The sequence below is a fragment of the Berghia stephanieae genome, chromosome 3 (assembly GCF_034508935.2).
Source record: "Berghia stephanieae isolate SIO BIC M18660-M18661 chromosome 3, UCSD_Bste_1.3, whole genome shotgun sequence".
Classification (NCBI taxonomy): Eukaryota; Metazoa; Mollusca; class Gastropoda; order Nudibranchia; family Aeolidiidae; genus Berghia; species Berghia stephanieae.
The window spans coordinates 73,675,070-73,694,130 of record NC_088362.1 but is presented as its reverse complement, the minus strand read 5'-3'; the positions used below and the strand labels follow the sequence as shown (position 1 = coordinate 73,694,130).

At 32.6% G+C, this 19,061-nt stretch overlaps 1 protein-coding gene across 2 annotated transcripts in view; it reads left to right on the top strand.

The window, feature by feature from the left end:
• Positions 1-18,630, top strand: part of LOC144968410 (uncharacterized) — a 19,534-nt gene extending 904 nt beyond the window's left edge. Inside the window, exons 1-13 of one of the 2 annotated variants that reach the window (XM_078906719.1) lie at positions 140-384; positions 5,060-5,281; positions 5,988-6,071; positions 6,698-6,766; positions 7,094-7,166; positions 8,764-8,871; positions 9,239-9,279; positions 10,512-10,629; positions 11,493-11,581; positions 12,235-12,345; positions 12,938-13,039; positions 14,300-14,401; positions 15,540-18,630. In XM_078906719.1, the coding sequence (XP_078762845.1) occupies positions 325-384; positions 5,060-5,281; positions 5,988-6,071; positions 6,698-6,766; positions 7,094-7,166; positions 8,764-8,871; positions 9,239-9,279; positions 10,512-10,629; positions 11,493-11,581; positions 12,235-12,345; positions 12,938-13,039; positions 14,300-14,401; positions 15,540-17,438 (3,078 nt within the window). In that variant the 5' untranslated portion in view covers positions 140-324 and the 3' untranslated portion in view covers positions 17,439-18,630. Of the gene's footprint in view, positions 1-139; positions 385-5,059; positions 5,282-5,987; positions 6,072-6,697; positions 6,767-7,093; positions 7,167-8,763; positions 8,872-9,238; positions 9,280-10,511; positions 10,630-11,492; positions 11,582-12,234; positions 12,346-12,937; positions 13,040-14,299; positions 14,402-15,539 lie in introns of those variants that run through there. The other variant, XM_078906720.1, reaches the window with a different exon arrangement.
• Positions 18,631-19,061: the final 431 nt, after the last annotated feature.

Genomic DNA, 19,061 nt, shown 5'->3' with positions numbered 1-19,061 from the left:
TGCAAAACTGCTCGTCTCTTTTAGCTTAAACCCAAGGCTTGCCCAAGGAATTTACCTTAGACATGAGAAGAAAATACGAACTTTATATTCAAAGTTATTTATCGAGACAACAAGTTGACGCACCCTAATTTTTCTTCCTGTCGAATTGTAAACTTCCGGTCAAGGACAATGGCTTTGGAAACTTGACTTGATTAATCTCCTTAGCTCTGAATCTAAAAACTGTTGGTACTCCACCGCCAAGATACTATGTAGTGACACAATGGTGTCAAAAAGGCATGCATTCCTATGCTATATTAGTATACAATAGTGTTTGTACTGCTGATAATGGGGAACAGTCAGGATAAACCGCCTCTTAGGAAAGCACTCTCTGTTCCGGATACCCATGTACGTAGCCAGGGCCAGTGTTTTCTATTTCTTATTATACTTAGTATAATATTAATATTATTACACATTACTGACTTCAATTTACATTTAATTGCAATAAAGGAAATTAAAATATCTCTTTTATCTTTATGTATCTGAATGAATGAACTAAACAAAAGATAAGTCCAAGTTAAAGTTAAGTAAGTAAGTTCATCAGTTAGGCACTTTGACTTTGATAACTCCAGTCCAGTGGCGGCCGATGGGCTCACTGTAAGGTGAAACTCGTTTTTTTGGAACTTTATTTTTGACCCTTTACTGAGTTGGTCACCATGGCGTTATTTGTGAACCTATGTGACTAATTTTGGTATCATTATAAAGGGCACAAAACAAGCTTTCTAAAACGGTGTATTTCATTCTCAATTCCTGATTGTATTTTTATCAGAAAACTTATGTAATAAAACTTTATAAATTTTTGAATTATAAGAACTTTTTAAATTATGGATACATTTTAATTATACTTCATACATCAATAGACAATTAATTGAAGAATATCTTTCATCCAAATTGATACACTCGCTCATTATTTTATTTTTCCCGCCACCAACCCCACTTTTTAGGACAAAAACCTCATATTTTTTTCCATTTTCATTTATCCTTAATGTTTTCCATACTTTCCATACATGAAAATGATTTATATGAAAATAAAGCTTATTTTCTGACCTTTAAAATGATATATAACACTTGCCATTTATTTTTTAATTGAAACAAAATTACTGAAAACAATTCAGTAAGTGGGCCATGTTGACTGCAAGACTCAAAATTTCCCGATCGCCGCGAGATGCTGGTTTTGAAGCAGCGGTGAGATCACAGATTCTGTCTGTAAAGTTGACAAAAAATTTCAGTAGAAAAATATAAATAACTCTGGAACCGGAGGTCGTAGAGAAACAAATAAGGTATCAAATTTTATGTTTTTATCAAGTCCCATCCCCCTGACTGAGTCAAATCAAGATATTTTGAGTTTGAAAATTTTATCAAAGTGCCTACATCAGTTAAACTTAAACAATTTTGCCCGCTATTTTAATTTTAATACAATTTTTACCCGCCGGCACTGGCTTTTCTCCTTTTCTTTTTATGGAGGAGGCTAAGGAGACCAATATTTTGGCTTCCCAGCTTATTAAAACAGTATTTTCGTTTTATGGAGCTGTTGCTGTTGAAGAGGGCGAGTTTTTTTTCTTTTAATAATTCATTACGTAGTGTTTTTATGCACCTCCTTTGGCGGTGTATCTTAACGGATCGTTTTTATACACCTCCGTCACGCATGCGCATTCCACCCAATTTCATCAGCGATATTGTGTTTCTGTATTTGGACATGGCAAAAGTTATATTGTTACATATCTATAGGATGTCTTTGTTAATAAATTTATATAGAAATAATGATAATCTAAAAAATTTAAATATAAAACCAGAAAATTGCATTGAAGGTAAAATAGTGTTATAGAAAGACCTTATTAAATGTTGTGGTCAATCAGCGGGCTCTGTAGCGTAGTGGACAAGCTGTCAGACTTTAACCTTGAAAGTACCGGGTTCGATTCCCATTGTGGACATTTTAAAAAAAAAAGTTTACTTTATTGAGAAAGATATCATTTTTGTTTGTTTGTTTTTTTCTTCTTTTCTTTTTTTTTTGTTTTTCAAAAACTTTTTATCATGTTTTAAAAATACTTCGATTTTAATTTTCTAAAAATATTTATTCATTTGAGATCAGTATTTGTGTGCCATGTTTCTTTTTACCTTTGATTTTTAATATTATTGTTATTATTCTTTAATTTATTATCATTGTATATACGTACATCGGTAATCACTAAGCAACGTGCTAAACTACAATCTAAAACTATTTAAACTTCATGGACATATGCAGCAACATTTTCATTAATTAACCGTCACCGCCAACGGAGGTGCATAAAAACGGTGCGTTTTTGTACACCTCCAGCGGAGGTGCATAACAACGCCACCTTATACTTATATTTATTACTTGCATTGTCACCAACTTGTTTGGTTTTGTTGCTGTTCTTTTTTTTCCTTCTTTTTATAAAAAGGCTTTGTAATAATATTATCCTGCCCCTCCCCCTCCCCCAGAAAATTTAACCGAATTATTGATACCAACTTTAGCTCCGGTGTAAAAATATTTAATTTCTCGAAGCATGACTCGTGACACAAAATATATAGTTATCTAGTTTATCCAGTTTTGTTTTGTTTTTTTCTGCCACAAAAATAACATCTCTATAGTCATAGTGTACCTAGGAAAAGGCTGTGTGGTGCAGCAATTATTCTTGAGTGATTTGACTAGAAGATGCCTCTTTTAAGCACTATAAACCCCAATATTTAAAAGGTAGCGTCAATTGCCAAGGGCTGTGTCAGTCCATCATGTATGTGTACTTTTAACTGCCATGGAGTACCTTTAGTGTCACGAAGTGATGTATTGCCACAGAGTGATGTTATTAATATTTATATTAATTATCTAATACTCTCTTTTACTCTTCTTACTTTCTCTGTCATTTTCTCTTTTTTTTTTCTCTCACACACTCTCTCTGTCATTTTCTCTTTTCCCTCTCTGCCATTTTTTCCTCTGTGTGTGTGTATTTCTCTGTCATATATATCCTTTCTCTCTCTCTCTCTCTCTCTCTCTCTCTCTCTCTCTCTCTCTCTCTCTCTCTCTCTCTCTCTCTCTCTCTCTCTCTCTCTCTCTCTCTCATATTTCCTCTTTTTGTCATGGACCTTGCCAGTTGGTAGATCGTCAACTATTTACTATTAACTGCCGCAGATTGATCTTGTTGCACAAACGTTTTACGTTAATAGTTCCTTATTAAGATGATGTGCAGTATATTTCCTTTAAAATAAAGGAAATCTTACTTTTCTATTTAATCTAGATAGGACTTGGCAGGGATTTGCCACTTCGTCCTTCTGGGTTTTTTTCCCCCCCGCTGAATCAGAAATCAACAGTAATTTTTGTTTTGATATTATTTTAACTCATCTTGAAATTCGTGAAAAGACAAAAATTGCCAACAAGTGTTGACTTGATCATTTCCATAATGTAGCAATGACTATCCCGCACAAATCTTTGGGCCTCTTTTTCGCTCACGAAGTGCCCGAATTCGCGTCAAAATATGGGACGAAGCCGTTTCGTATATGCTATTAAAAAAAATTAATTACGACGCTGTTTATCGATGAATATGACTGAAAGTTGGCACACAGTTAGAAAAAAGGTCATTTTAGATTATGTCAAGCGACAAAACTCGTGCGATTACCAGAAGACCGTTAAAAATAGCTTTTTACTCTTTGGAGTAAAATATTTCTAAAACTACCGGGCGTGGAGGTTTTGTCGCTGACAAGGTAATACATGAACATTTCTTCTTTTTGGTTGTAAAATTTCATATGAATATGACGAGTACTTTTCCCGTATTTTACAAAACACCATCCTAATTTGCTCTTCAAGTTTCAATCTTTTAATACACTTATTACGCAAGATACAACCAAAGGTCGAAAAAAAATGCAGATAAAGCATCCCATATTTTCGCGTTTTTTTCCTCTTTGCGGGTCATCCAAATAAATGACACCTTTGAAACTGCATAACTTGTTTATTTATGAATGGATTTTCAAAATTCAAAAACATTTTTACTCAGTGGAGATAGGGCTTTGGTTTTAGACAAAAATTTTCCTCAAAAAGAGAAAAAAACATTTTTCATAGTCATTGCTACATAATGATTGACAAGGAATGAGTGAAAGGAAGAAAGTGATGGGATTCAAGATTCGTATGCGCGCAAATTGAGGTTGGACTGAAATCACCACATGCAGCTGAAGAGTTCCAATTTGACTCCTTGGCAGTTGATGAACCGTCTACTACCAAGGACTCACTCCTTGGCAATTGACACTTCCTATTTAAAAAAGAAAATTGCGAAAATATAAATAATAGGCAAGTGGTAGGTATCTACTGATTACATTTACATGATGATACTTAACTTTCCACTATAGTTCATGAACATACTGTTGCTGTTAGATGTGCCGCATAATCCTTTTATTTGAGTTGGCCTTCATTGATGTGAAGCACAACATGAGATATCTTGATCCCTGCTTTCTAAAGTAATATCAGAATGTTCCGATACAGGGGAAAATAATGTGAGAGTGATGATAAGAACAATTAAATGTATTAAGATTTTAATGATATTTAATCATATTCCTTTATCACACTTTCTTTTTATGATGTCTTTTTTTTTTCGATATAGCATTGAGATTTTAAAATAAATAAAGAAAAGGCACATTCGTTTGAGCAGAATATTTTCCTCATTCCATATTGTCTGTTATACAGAGATTTAGAAAAAAAAGTTTATTGATGATAATGTGTCAAATCAGGGACTGTAGACTGGAATGCAGAGTCAAAATAATAAGTATTTTTGTTCTGCTTTGAACATGAAGGTTCATGATTGTTTTTTTTTTTCATTTTCTTAAATTGTCCATAAAAGCTGTGCAGATGTTAGTATGTTTACCAAAAAGCACATTCAATTTAGTTGGGCAGAGAAAAGAAAAATGGACTATAATTGAAGTACAAAACATCAACTATGGTTCATTGACAGGTTTTATTTAGTCTTAATTTGTACTTAATCTCACCTTTATTTATTTGTATAGTCTTATTCTCATTACTCAGGCTTTACCTCCTGATGCACCTGTGCTGTACAAGGAAAAATCAAGGAGTTCCCAGCGGTTGTACCAGCCAAATAAGGCAGGTAATGGGAAACAGTCCAAGAGTAAAATAAAGAAGTCCAGGCAACAGAAGGAAACCCAGCCAGAGTTTCAGTTAGCACCCAGTGAAGCTGCTTTCCTTCCTGCTTTCCCTCTCAGGGGAGACTTGGAAGATTTAGATTTTGAGGTAAATTTTACAAAAGATTTTGTGATGAGGTGTATGTTTATTTATTATTATTTTCTTTTCTTTTTTTTTTTCGATGATCACATTATGTTTTGGGGTATATTTGTATATTCGGCTGTTTTGGACCATGACGGTATTATGTATAAGTTTGTCCCGATTTAGCTCATTGAAAAGTTGGCAGTTATGCTATCAAATTAACAGATGGCCCCAATTTCAAAATTGTATTGAAATTCAAAGGATTTTATAATTATCTTTGGTTAAGGCTAATTTTGCATAGTGAATAATAGAAAGAAAAGAAAATCAAGGAATTTTTTAGTTAATGAAACTGCAGTTTCCATCTTATCTGAATTGCCTATGAAATGTCATGATGTGGAAAGATTACTTCTTTTACTGAAATGGTGATATTGGTGCTAGATAACAACTGTGACATAAAAGGAGTGCCAAATGTATGTGACTCACTTTTTGAATTTAGTAAAATCTTGTCATATATAACCTGTACGATGGAAGCCATTCTTTTCCACTATAGTGTTAATATGGGGATAACTGCTTTTTAAAAAAATTTTGAAGAGGATGTTAAGAGAGAGAAAAAATTCAACACCTTGAAGACTTTTTGGTTTGTAAATATTTTTGGCTTAGTCAGGTTTGGTTAGACTGATTTTCATTTTATATACTGTAATAGTAATAGAAAATTGAATTTATTTTATTTCAGGTAATTGAAGTGATTGCAAAAGGGGCTTACGGAAATGTAATCAAAGTGCAACGTGAAGATGACAAACGATTTTATGCTACAAAGGTAAAGAGTATTCCTGATCTCATTCTTACTGGTAAAAAATGTTCATGCTATAAAATGCTCAGAGGACACAACTGTTTTGTGATGAAATTATAGGATGAAAAAGGATCTTTTTTTTAGTAAAAATTTTATTTCAAGTCCCAGGCATGCTTCTAGCCAGAGTGCTTATAAACGGAGACCACCGTGTTATTATTATTATTACTATTATTATTATTATTATTATTATATTATTATTATTATTATTATTATTATTATTATTATTACTTTTATTATTATTATTATTATTACTATTATTTTAATTATTATTATTATTATTATTATTATTATTATTATTATTATTATTATTATTATTATTATTATTACTATTATTATTGTTATTATTATTATTTAAAAAAAATAATTTTAAGGCTTAAAATTTAATTTAGGGTTTTTGTCCATAATATTAATATTTAACATTTTTTTTTCTGTTTTAATGTTTAGTCCTTGACTGTATCAAAAGACCCAATAAAGCAACCATTTTCCAAACTAAAACTTGTGTATGCCGCAAAACTATAAAAGCAATTATAAAGACCCCTTTGTGAGGCACATTTTGAGGTATTAATAAGATTCTTTCTAATACCTTGTTTTAGATATTAAGCAAGGCCCAAATATTACAAGAGGGCGCAGTCAGGCAATGCAAAGATGAGGCATCTATTCAGGTAAGTTTAGAATTCAGTTTAATGAGTTTGTGGACCCAATGTCTCTATGAAGTTTTTATTTTGCAATATGTATGTTTTGTTTATTGGCATTGGTCACCCTCATTTTAGAGCAAGTTTTTAAATTCTTTTATTCTTCTTCTTATTATCATCATCATTGTTGTTGTTGATGTTGTTGTGGGTACTGTTTTTATTTATCATTTTGGTTTCTTAGCATTTTTTACATTACTGAAAGCAAAATTGTAGAATTTTTATTATTACTATAATAGTCTTTAATTTTTATATTTTAATTATCAGTGCTGTTATCTATTTGATTTTATTTTTACTCAGTCAATGGCAGGGCAACATCCCTTTGTGGTGAAGGCCTATGAATACTGGCAGTCTCGCTCCAATTTATATCTTGGTAAGTTTTGGTATACAAAGAGAAGTACTGATGTTCAAGAGGTTTTAAAAATGTTCTCCTTTATTTTAGCTAAATTTAGTTTTTACATGATGCTTACTTATTTTTTTTAAAAAAAATTCTTTTACAATACATAAGTAATAATAACAGAAATTTACTGTCCAATGAAATGGAAATTCATTTCATTGCATAAAAATCTTTAGTCTCTGTAGATCTCCCTAACATGCATATTTTCCTTTTGTTTCCTTCTTTTTTCAATTGTTAAAAATTTTTACAAGGTGATTGCATCTGCCGTAGTAGAAATATGTTTACCAGTTTCAATTTTGGAAAATTTCACGTGGCGATACAGCAAACAAATCTCATGTAATTGAATTGTGTAATTGAATTGTTAAATTATTTATATTTTTATCTTTAAAAAATGTAATTGCTAATTTTATTTTTAAGCAATGTTGAATGGTGATTTTGTAGCACTTGCTCAGGTTTTGTAGCGTTAGATGTGAAATTTTAGTTGTTTTATTTTTGTTTTTGTTTTTTAAAAGATGAAAATTGATTTTTTTGTCAATTGCATTATTTTACATAGCATCTGCTAACAAGTATGGTCGTTTGAATCATGAGTGTGCATTATATGAGTTATCTTTTTAACATTTTAAAGATTTGGATATACAGATAAATTGCTGTAAAAATATTGTTAAATAATTGTTGCTTTTGTTAGTCATAGGTGTTTTCATGGCTGAATCAGTAAAATGAGCCTTTGGGTTCATCAGAGCCATTCATGTTACTCAAAATATTTTCCTTATTCCACGGTCCACCAAGTAGATATTTAATAGCTAATCCGTGAGGATAATCTTTTGCAGAGCACATGATCCTAATCTGCTGATAATATCACTTTCATTAGAATAATTCAATGGGCAGTATAGCTGTGTATTGTCTACATTGATACATGTGAAAATCAACATTAAAGGATATAAGGTTACTCAATGGTTTAGTGTACGTGGTATATAAAAATGGGTCAAAAACAGAACCTTTTGGAACACCATACATGAAAGGATATTCAATTGACTGAGTACCATTGGCAACAGAATTAATCTGAATCTTTTAAGGTATGACTGAAACCATCTATTGACAAGGCAGCAAAATCTGAAAATAGATTGAAAGCGGCACTAAGGTCTAGCAAAATAATGACACCATTCTTACCACAGATATGACAACCAATATTAAAAACTCTTCAGAGTGTAGATTCTGTGCTGTGGTTAGATATATATGCAGACTGGGATTTACAATTCAAACTATTTTCATTTAAATGACTTTCGACTCTTGAGGACACTACTATTATGTACAATATTAAGCTTTTTTTTTTTTTAAATTACTTTTGTTGATAGCTATCTGAGTAGATTTGAAGATCCCACTATTTTTGTTATTTTTACAACCAACATTTCTCAATGTTGTTTTAGGGCAATTTTAATTTCTAATTTTAGTATGCTAGCATTTCCATTTCAGTATTTTTTGTATTCTCAGCCAATATTGTGTTATAAGACCAATGTTTACTTGATTCTGGTCATGGTATCGTCTCAATAGATTTCATGTTTTCTCTCTCCTCCAGTTTTGGAATATGTACCACATGGAGATATGTTCACTTTATGGACTTTTCATGGTGCCTTTCCTGAGGATCTGGTGCGACTTTATATTGCTGAGATGTCCTTAGTTTTAGGTCAGTTTTCTTTTGATTTTTAAAATTTTAATAATGATTTGTCTTAAAGTTGTCATAGACAAATAAATGAACAATAAAAAAAATGTATGGTTTCGGGATTGATAATTAACAATGTGTTGTGTATGGCTCTAGTACTAGTAAAATGCATTTTCTAAGAAAAGAAAACTTCAATCATTTTATTTTTTTATTATGTGTATTTGTCAATTAAATGGAATGAAAGAATTTCCATTTGTCCGGTGTAAATTAATTTTGACTTTTGTTTTTATTCTGTCTATGCATTTGTTCCGATTAAGGAACTAATGGGATCATAATACGAAAAATATTTCATTCTTTAATATTATCTCTATATTTTTTTTTTATGTAACAGATTACCTTCATAGTGAGTGTGTTATCTACAGAGACATCAAGGTAAATGATATATTTAAAGTGTAGTTACAGAGCTATTGTTGATACTTCGTACAGTCAGATAATGTTCCTTATTTTCTCTCTTTCAAATTATAGAAAATTACTAACCATTATTTTATATTAATTGTTTTCTTTTAATACCTCGTATAGCTTGTTTCAATGTTCAATACACCACGTAAAATATTTATGTGCATTACCAATCCACTCTGTTCTTATATCATTGTGCATTTTAATTGCTATATAACACAAATATTACACATTTTTTTGAGTCTACTTCGGCTAAATTCTGATTTGAAAAAAAATCAGATCCAGATTTTTATAGTTAAATTTAAATCAAAATTGTGGGAAAGTACAGTCATTTTACCCAGAATAATATAAAATGTTCCAATTGAACTGCACCTCACAATTTCTTAAGTATTTTAATGTGACTCATATAGATACAAGTAAAGGTTAAAATGCAGATTGAGTTTTTACTAATTTCCCCTCCCCCTTCATATCGCCATGGGTGCAAGATTTCCAGCTTAATCCAGAATTCAGGCTTTTTGAAATGAATTTTATTTTATTTCCGGCATCTAGATATCCCCATAATGTTACTGTTTTGAGGCAGTTGGTCATATTTCAAAATAAGTTTCCAATTTTTTTAATTGGTTGGAAATGGATTTCAGGATTTATTAACCTTACCTACTTGCACCCATGTATCCCTTAAATTATACAGATTTATTGTTAGCTGCAATTTTCTGTAATATTCTATATCCGGATTAACTGTTATGCCCCAGCTATTTCAATCGTTTCAAAAACAACAAAAAATAAAATAAATCACTTTGCAGAATTTGCAGAAATTGGCGTTTACCTATGTTGATCTCCATGTGATCTGAAATAGGATTTATTACCATTCTGGAAATTTTTTTCGTTTATATATATATATATATATATATATATATATATATATATATATATATATATATATAATATATATATGTGTTGTAAAGGGGAAACACTCATATTTTTATGAATGGGACAATTGTTTCTGTACTTCCCATGCACGTCATCAGACACTTTGCCATTTTGAGTCGTCATTGGTTGATTGATGTGCATGGGAAGCATTTAAACAATCATATATATATTTGTGTGTGTGTGTGTATGAGAATTAATTACTTTTACTTGTATACTGTAGGCTTATTGATTATGATTTTAAAGATTTTATTGACAAACGGATTCATTGATTTTAAAACCAGATGGAAAACATTTTATTTGATGCTATGGGTCACATTCAGCTAACTGATTTTGGATTGGCAAAATGGTTGCAATCTGGGGATAATACTCGCACTGTTTGTGGAACTTTGCAGTATATGGGTAAGTTATTATTTACATCATTTTTAGAGATTTGTTCTTGTTTAGTATTCCTTTTACACCAATGATCCGTTACTCAGAATTTTTTGAAAATATCAATAATTTTAGCATTTTTAGTTTTTATCGTAAATACTATCTTCAATCATATCTCCTCATTTTCCAATTATTTTTAGATCATAAAACTCTTGCAAAATGAAAAATAAAATATTTAAAAAACACGGGCAGATAGGGAAGATGAATAAAGCTGTGTCTTAAAATCCATTTTTCTCATAGATTGAATTTTTAACATTTAAATCTCTAAGCTAAGTCATTTTTAAAGATAAAAGCCTCAGCTTTCAGTGCTTGTTCTTTAAAATATTTAAATTCATGAAATAGAATCAGATTTTACATTAGTTGTATCAAGAAAAAAAATATATGATTTTGCCATATGAATTAATACAAAATATTGCTGCTCATATTTTTTTTAAATTTACGAATTGAAAAATAAGGTTCTATTTGCTTATAATACTCATCATTCTTGCCCTTTAAACAACTTTTAATGAATATATACTGATAAATAAAAAAACATCAGGGATATAAAATTTACATATAAATCCAAGACGGCGCTTTATACAGACATTTCCATGGATACCAAGATGATTTTTTTTTCCTCAAAATTGTAATTGTAATGGATTTTCATTGAACATTCTCTGTGGCACATTTTTAGTTAAAAATATGGGAGTTCACGCTTCTTTTATAAGATTAAGAAACTTAGGTGGCAGATTCCCATTAGCAAAGATTTTTATGACCACATATGATATAAAATTGATTGCTTTTGCACATATTCTACACACATTGTAACACATGTGTCTTTTCCCATGTTCCAGCCCCAGAGGTACTCTCTGTGTATCCCTATGGTCATCCTGCAGATTGGTGGTCAGTTGGTATACTCATGTTCACCATGCTTGCTGGAAGAGTGAGTTTGCAATCTTTATTGCCGTTTATTTATTATTTTTGAATTACTGCTGCACCTTAAAAAATATCTTTAATGATATCAATGCAGTGCAGTGACGAAAGCAATGAATTTTTCTTGGTTTCATCAAAAGTACCCAACAACAATGCCCATTAATCCATTTAGTGTAAAGTCATGAGTAGAACTGGATTGGGAATCAGTTTGAAAGGTACTGTGAGATCTAAGCAGTTGTGAGTGGTAAATCATGAATTTTAAAATCTTAACTTTTGATCTGGTGTGACATCACAATAATAAATGAATATGCGAGACCTTGGGGTTTTGTAATCCAGTGGATGTTTTATGTGTGCATCCAAGCTTTTAGTGAACAAATTCCCAAGACATTGGCATTTCAATCTATCAGTCTTGTGCTGATTGTAATAAATGCTGAACATAGAGTATGAAGTGCACTCTCTCTCCCACCCTCTCTCTCTCTCTCTCTCTCTCTCTCTCTCTCTCTCTCTCTCTCTCGTACACACACACACACCCGCACACTCCCTCTCTCTATCTTTAAGGTGAGTTGACATATTTTTAAGAATCAGCATCGTCCAAATTCAATTTTCTTTATTTTGAATATTATACCATCATGACATCTTAAGAAAATTTGTTTGTTTTTCTAGTACCCGGTTGATGGAATGGACACGCATACCAGAATGGCTCAGAAAGTGTTTGAATGCGATTACCTTCTACCCAGTAATATCAGTGACTCAGCTCAGGATGTCATAAACAGAGTAAGCTATGCTGTTATTGTTTGTTTGTTATTTTTTTAAAATAGATCTTTTGATGATATAGGGGCATGAAATGGAGTTTGATTTAACAACACTATTTAACATATACATAATTGCTATATAAAGGAGGCTTATATTTGTAACTGTCAATTGACAGTGACCATGTAATATGCTGTTTGCATGTTCTGACCCTAAAGAGTGTTGTAATGTCCTTTCCTGATCTTTGTCTTTTTATATTTTTTTTTCCGATGCCTGCATTTTATATTTCTATAGGGCAGCTCTTTTCTTAATCATTGAAGAGGCTTGTTTTTTGACAGTCAAATGTCAATTTCTAAGTCTGCCAGACTTTCTATTTTTTATTAAAACAAATTTTAGTGGTATTCCACTATTGTTTGTACCTGTTATATTGAAGAAACTATAATGTTTTGTTTAGCTTTTTACTTTTGTATTTGTTATATAGTTACTTAATGATTGTGTTGATTTACTAGCATATTTTGACTGTGAGATTCTTAATTCTTTGTGAATTTCTTAATTTTGTGTAGGACAAATGAAATGTGACAACATAACCATGTTATTTTCTTATGTCCATTCCTAGGTCCTTACCAAAAGCCCCCACAAGAGATTATGTGATTTGTACCATCTTCAAGATCTGCATTTTTTTCAGGATCTCATATTTTCTGACCTCACGGATGGCAAGGTAAATATTTACATCAGCACAAAAAAATGTTGAATTGTTTATTTCTCTAACTTAAAATAATCCTTACCAACAATAGAACCATCAGCACTTTTGTTAAGATACAACTAATGTTCTTTTCAATTACTTTTGTCTTTACCATCAAAATTTTGGGAGCGAATCATTATATATGGCTCAGATAGAATGAACAGTTTCACTATTCTTGGGTATCTTATATTCATACTATTAAAAGGAAATTTAAAATAATGAACATTACTGTACTCAAAGAAAGAATTTTACATAATCGTTAAGTATGCATGGTAAAATTGAGAGTCATCATCATCATCATGTAGTTCCATATCTGAAGCAGACGTCGGAGGTCATCTTCTGTCAAGCTGATCTATCTCTTGCCAATTCTATTAAAGCAGCGCCACCTTTCTCAGCTTCATCTGTCCAAGTTCTTATCCCTTTCACATAAGTTATTCTTTGTCTTCCTCTTATTCTTTTTCCATTCATCTTTCTAGTCAAGGCGAGTACTTCCAAACCAGGGTGGCGGATAATGTGTCCTAAAAATTCCATTTGGCGTTTGATGATTTTTGTTATCAGTGATCTTTTTCTGTTTGCCATTTCTAAAATTTCTTCATTTCTTTTCCTTTCCACCCATGAGAGTATTGAGAGTACTGTTCTAAAATAGGGACTACTAGAAAATGAAATCACTTGTATCTTGTTTTATCCTAATCTCTCTCTCTCTCTCTCTCTCTCTCTCTCTCTCTCTCTCTCTCTCTCTCTCTCTCTCTCTCTCTCTCTCTCTCTCTCTCTCTCTCTCCTTGCTCCTTAGCGGAGGCTCATTATTTATTTATTTATTTATTTTAATGGATTGTTGCTTTACTATATTGTATCTGATAGTTAAAAGTGTTTACTAAACATTTCAGTGTATCCTTTGCATCAAATGTCCTGTGGCCCTATCTGAGTGGGACTCTTAAGTCATCTCAGATTATGGATAAATTGCTCTTAGGCATTTGTTTTGGAATGCATTTAGTTTGTTGGAGATGGTGCCTGTCAGTTTCCAGGATTCGGACCCATAAAGGAGAACAGATAGAACATTTGTTTTGAAAAGACATAGCTTTGTTTAAATGGTGGTTTTCCTTGATTACCAGATATTTCTGAGCATTCCAAAGTCTCTTCTTGCTTTCGTTAGTCTATCTTTGATTTCGTCTTTGGAATTCCTATTTGCTGCCTCTTTCACACACACAAAACTAATCAAACTTCTGTTTGCACCAACAGATAAATCCTGTGGAGGTTGTCCCACCAGACTTTTTCCCAATGACTGGAGCTAGTTGGGCCCCTTATGTATTCTCTGAGGAAGACAATAAAAACTTTGAAGAGGTGATAAGTAATAAACAAAAATGAATATAACAGCTTCAAAAAAGAACACAAAATACCAAACACAGAATGTTTCGTGCTCAAAATCCTTCTTCGGTCAAAAAACCCCCTATAAAAACATAGATACATAAAGAGGAATTTTTGTCGATCTGTTTTTTGAGTCATGTATTTACATTTTAATTGTTTTTTTTGTTGTTGCTGTTGGCTGAAGAAGGGTTTGAAGTCTAGAATGTTTCATACTTGGTATTTTGAAACTTAATATCACTTTGAAGAGGTGAATGAAGATCTGAAGGTGTTGACAGAGATTCTTTTTATTCGCTTAAAAAAGACAGAGGTTATAGACTTTGTTGAAAATATGACAGAGAAAATTTTGGGAGCAGGCACTGGTGCTAGTAAAGATTTAAAAGTGGTGTATTATATAGAGTCAGAAGATACAATTATGATATCGTAAGAGAGACACAAAGGAATTTTTAATTCAATCTTTTGAGAGCCAAGAGTTCCATAGATTTGAAAATTCATTGTGGTTTGTTAAACACGAAATCTACATGAAATTTCTTGCCTTACATCTTCTATCACAAAGAACTTTTAAAAATTGGAACCAGCAATCCATTCACTTTAATTTGGTGAAGGAGGAGGGAGATACATGAAAATTGTTACAGACAAATTTAAACTTAGTTCATTTACATGTGAGTCTAGTGCTCTAGCCTGGGGAGAAAGATAAAGTGAGTAAATGTGATCCATATAAAAAGAGTCACATTTACCCACTTTTTTTCTTTCTCTAACTTAATTGGCTCATTTAGGCAACTATAGCCTTTAGTAATGCTCTAGCACTTGAGCTAAGTAGAGGCCCATCGTACACACACACACACACACACACACTCCCTCTCTCTATCTTTAAGGTGAGTTGACATATTTTAAAGAATTCAGACATATTTTTAAGAATCAGCATAGTCCAAATGTACTAATGGAATATGTATTTTTTATATGTCAATGTATTTTGACATATTTTTACTCATACTCATTTACAATCTTGATAATCAAGTTTGAATAATTTTTCTGGTTATTATTCTTTATATTAATCATTAAGCTAAACTGTTTCACCTCCAAATAATGAAATTAATTTCTCTATTTTCATTTTTAGTTTGACGATGTCAATGCGGGCTACAATGATGACTATGCCGCTGATGGATACAAACAAGTTCAGTACCCATCTCATGACCCTCCATCAAATTACAACGGCCACAGTCACACTCAGCATCAATTAAAACATAGCCAAAAACATCAGGCAACTCATCAGGATCTTCAGCGAAGTAGCTATGACGACCATGTATCACCTCAAGAAGCAGCAGCTAGTCCTTATTCAGGTCAGCAGGCAAACAGTTATGACAGATCTGCCCAACCCCAAGAAGCAGCAGCCAGTGCTTATCCTGAAAGGCACATCAGAAGCTATGAAAGACCTCCCCAACTTCAAGAAAGGCCAAGGGCATATCCTCAACCTGCAGATCGACCCACTTCTTCCATGTACAATAATAGAAAACAAACTTCCAACTCTTACAAAGAATCAGTGAATGTTGACAGGGATTCTACCTACCCTGTCAATAATAATGGTGGTGAAACCAAAAGACAAGATAGGTTCGACAGTTCATCCAGTCATTCTGATTTTAGAGGGTCTGGACGAATGCAATCCTCGTCTATCAGTTCCAACCACGATTTGCCTCAATCTGAGTCTTACCAATCTCTAGGCCATTCTACTTACACTGATTCATCTTCTCACCAGAATAGAGATTATCATGGAAGTAATGATATAGATTCTAGATTTGATAGGGGATTTAGGAGGGGCAGTAATGATTCATACCTTGCTGCTACATCCATCAAACATAGTCTGTATACTTCTTCCGCTTTGCATAGCTCTTCCCAACCTCCATTGCTACCTCAGAACCCTCCTCCTCCTATCCTCCATTCTCAACAGCCATTCACTTCCCCCTCTCACACAACAACCCATGATAAAAATGTCTTCAAAAAGATGGAACCAGCTCCAACTATTACTCTCACTTCTAAAAACATGAATAATAGTAATGATAAAATCAATAATAATAATAATAATAATAATAATGATACCAGTAATAAAACGAATAATAATTTTATGCAGGATGTCTACAGTGTAAACACCCAAAGGGAACCTCGAGTTTTACCACCTTCATCAGCTACCTTAGTTACTTCCCCTACTACCAAGCTTCCACCTAACAATCGCATGTCCGGATATGGTCACTTTGAAGAGGCAAAGATTGAACTCCCTACTTCTCCTATGGTCAAGGTTCCAGCTTCAATACCATCTTCCCAATCAAATCGGTTTGTTATCCCCCCTTCAGTTCAACTACCTACTGGTTCTGAACCTTCAAATCGATTTCAACCACCACAGCCTCCACCACAATCAGCTAAACCAAGACATATGATGCAGATAAATCAATTTCAGCTACAACAACCCCCCAAGAAACCTTTTATACCATTTTCACCTCAAGTCACTCCACCAGAACCCCCACCCCAGGCGAAAAAGCCAACTGTTTACCCAAAACCAAATGTTACTCCCAAACCCAGTGTTCCTTCCAAACCGAGTGCAGCTCCCAAACCCAATGTTTTGGCTCCAGTACCTGCTGTACGCAAAAGTTTCAATACCAAAAAGTCCAACAAGCCTCAACAAACCGAACAAAATTCAGGCAGTGCAATGGTAAAGGATCTCTCTTTCCAAATGGATAAAAATGTCAACACTACCAACACTTCTGGTGTAAATGTAAATAGTTATCACAAGAATATGCCTAGTGACCATGTGGACTCAGTGCATGGTTTTACACCGGAGGGTAATCCACGTCCTGTTCCCAGGCCTAGACCAAGGCAGACTATAAATAAGCCAGTGGAGGACACTCCCCAGACCCAGCAAATGGCTAATTCTGACAGAGTTGGTTATGACCAAGAACAAGAGCCTCAGTCACCGGACAGCTGTCAATGGAATCTTCCAACTTCTGCAGTTCCACATTTTGTTTAGCATTCTGATTCAAAGACACGCCGACTCACTCATAACAAGTTGGTAATCAGTGATAAATATGGCGAATTATTGGCATTCCAACATAATGAAAGACAATGTACATAACATGTGTTTATATAAGTAAATGATTTTTTTTTTTTATCACTGATCGCCTTCAGGGTAGGGAAGGGGAGATTTAAAATTTTTTTTTTTTTACGATGAACTAAATTCTTACAAAACAGCATTTGATTTAAAGTATGTATGTTCTATAATACTAATCTGTAGATTTACTCTTTTGTGAAATTTATGGATATTTATTTCAGACAAATTTGTGCATGACACCTTTGTACTTATTGATTGCTTGATTTCATTTTGTAGCCCTATACATACATTCCTTTCTGTAAATGATAAAAGATATTATGTGCACAAACCTAGAAGTTTAATTATGTCAAATAGGAAGGGGTTTTTTCCTGTGACGGTCAAAAATTGAATAACCATGCTTCCTACATAGACTCCCCCATCACTTCTCCTCCCCTTAAAAAAATATTTAAAAACCTTGTCTGCTATTTTTTCTTGTGGCAAAAACGTAGAGAGAAATGATGGTTAGGTTTCATTGAATGTTGTTTAGATTAAGATTGATCAAGCACAAATCGATTGGGTAGAAAGTAGGCCTAATTGTCGTTGAATATATCATTAGATCTTTATTGGGTCACCTGCGACTTTGAAATTACTTATCGTGAATTCTTAGAAAGTGATTGGTGTTTAATGTTCAGTTCTAAACCTGTCATTCTGTTATATTTTTTTTTTTTCACCTTGACTGAGGCTGGAATAAGATTCCATGCGCTCTTTAGCTCTTATGTAAGGAATTCATTTCATCTCCTTTTATCACTCATTTTTACAATTCTAACTATCTTTTCTCTCAATAGTATTAAATTTGTAATACTAGGCAAAACTTTTTTGTGTTTGTGATCAAATGTAAAGAAACTATTTTTCATTTTGAAAGTATCATATGCTGTGCCTTTATTTTAGAAAACTCCTGGAGGTTAGTAAATTTTACCACTGTTATATTGCCCTTACCATTTCATATATGTCACATATTTATGATTTGTAGAAATCTCAGATTTTGTAAAGATCCGAAACTTATTATTAACAGCTATTTGAAAACACAGGGCTTTCAACAGGGTGGCAACAAAAGAGGAAAAGAAAAACAAAACAGAAGACATTTATCTTTTTTTTTTATAACCGTGTAATAGTGTTTGATAGTCCCTATATACAGAGACCTCAAAAATAACATGTGAATCAATAACAATTGTTTTCTCCCAAATGAAGTTGATTAATTGTAATGTGTACAAACAGTTTGAAGACTCACTTTATACAAATTTTTATATAGCTATAGTGTTACTGTTACTATCGCTATTACTATACAATAATCTCACTTTTTTGTTTCGTTTTGTTTTGTTTTTTAAATTCAAAATACCCCCCCCCCCCACTTCTTTAAAATAACTTTGTTAAAACATAATCTCGTATAATATCAAATTTTTACGAGAAAGAATTGAAAATATTGCATATTTATTTCCAGTCACAATTTAGGTCAAATATTTTGTGCAATGCATGTGTAATCATAGGAGTATAACAATAGAGTTT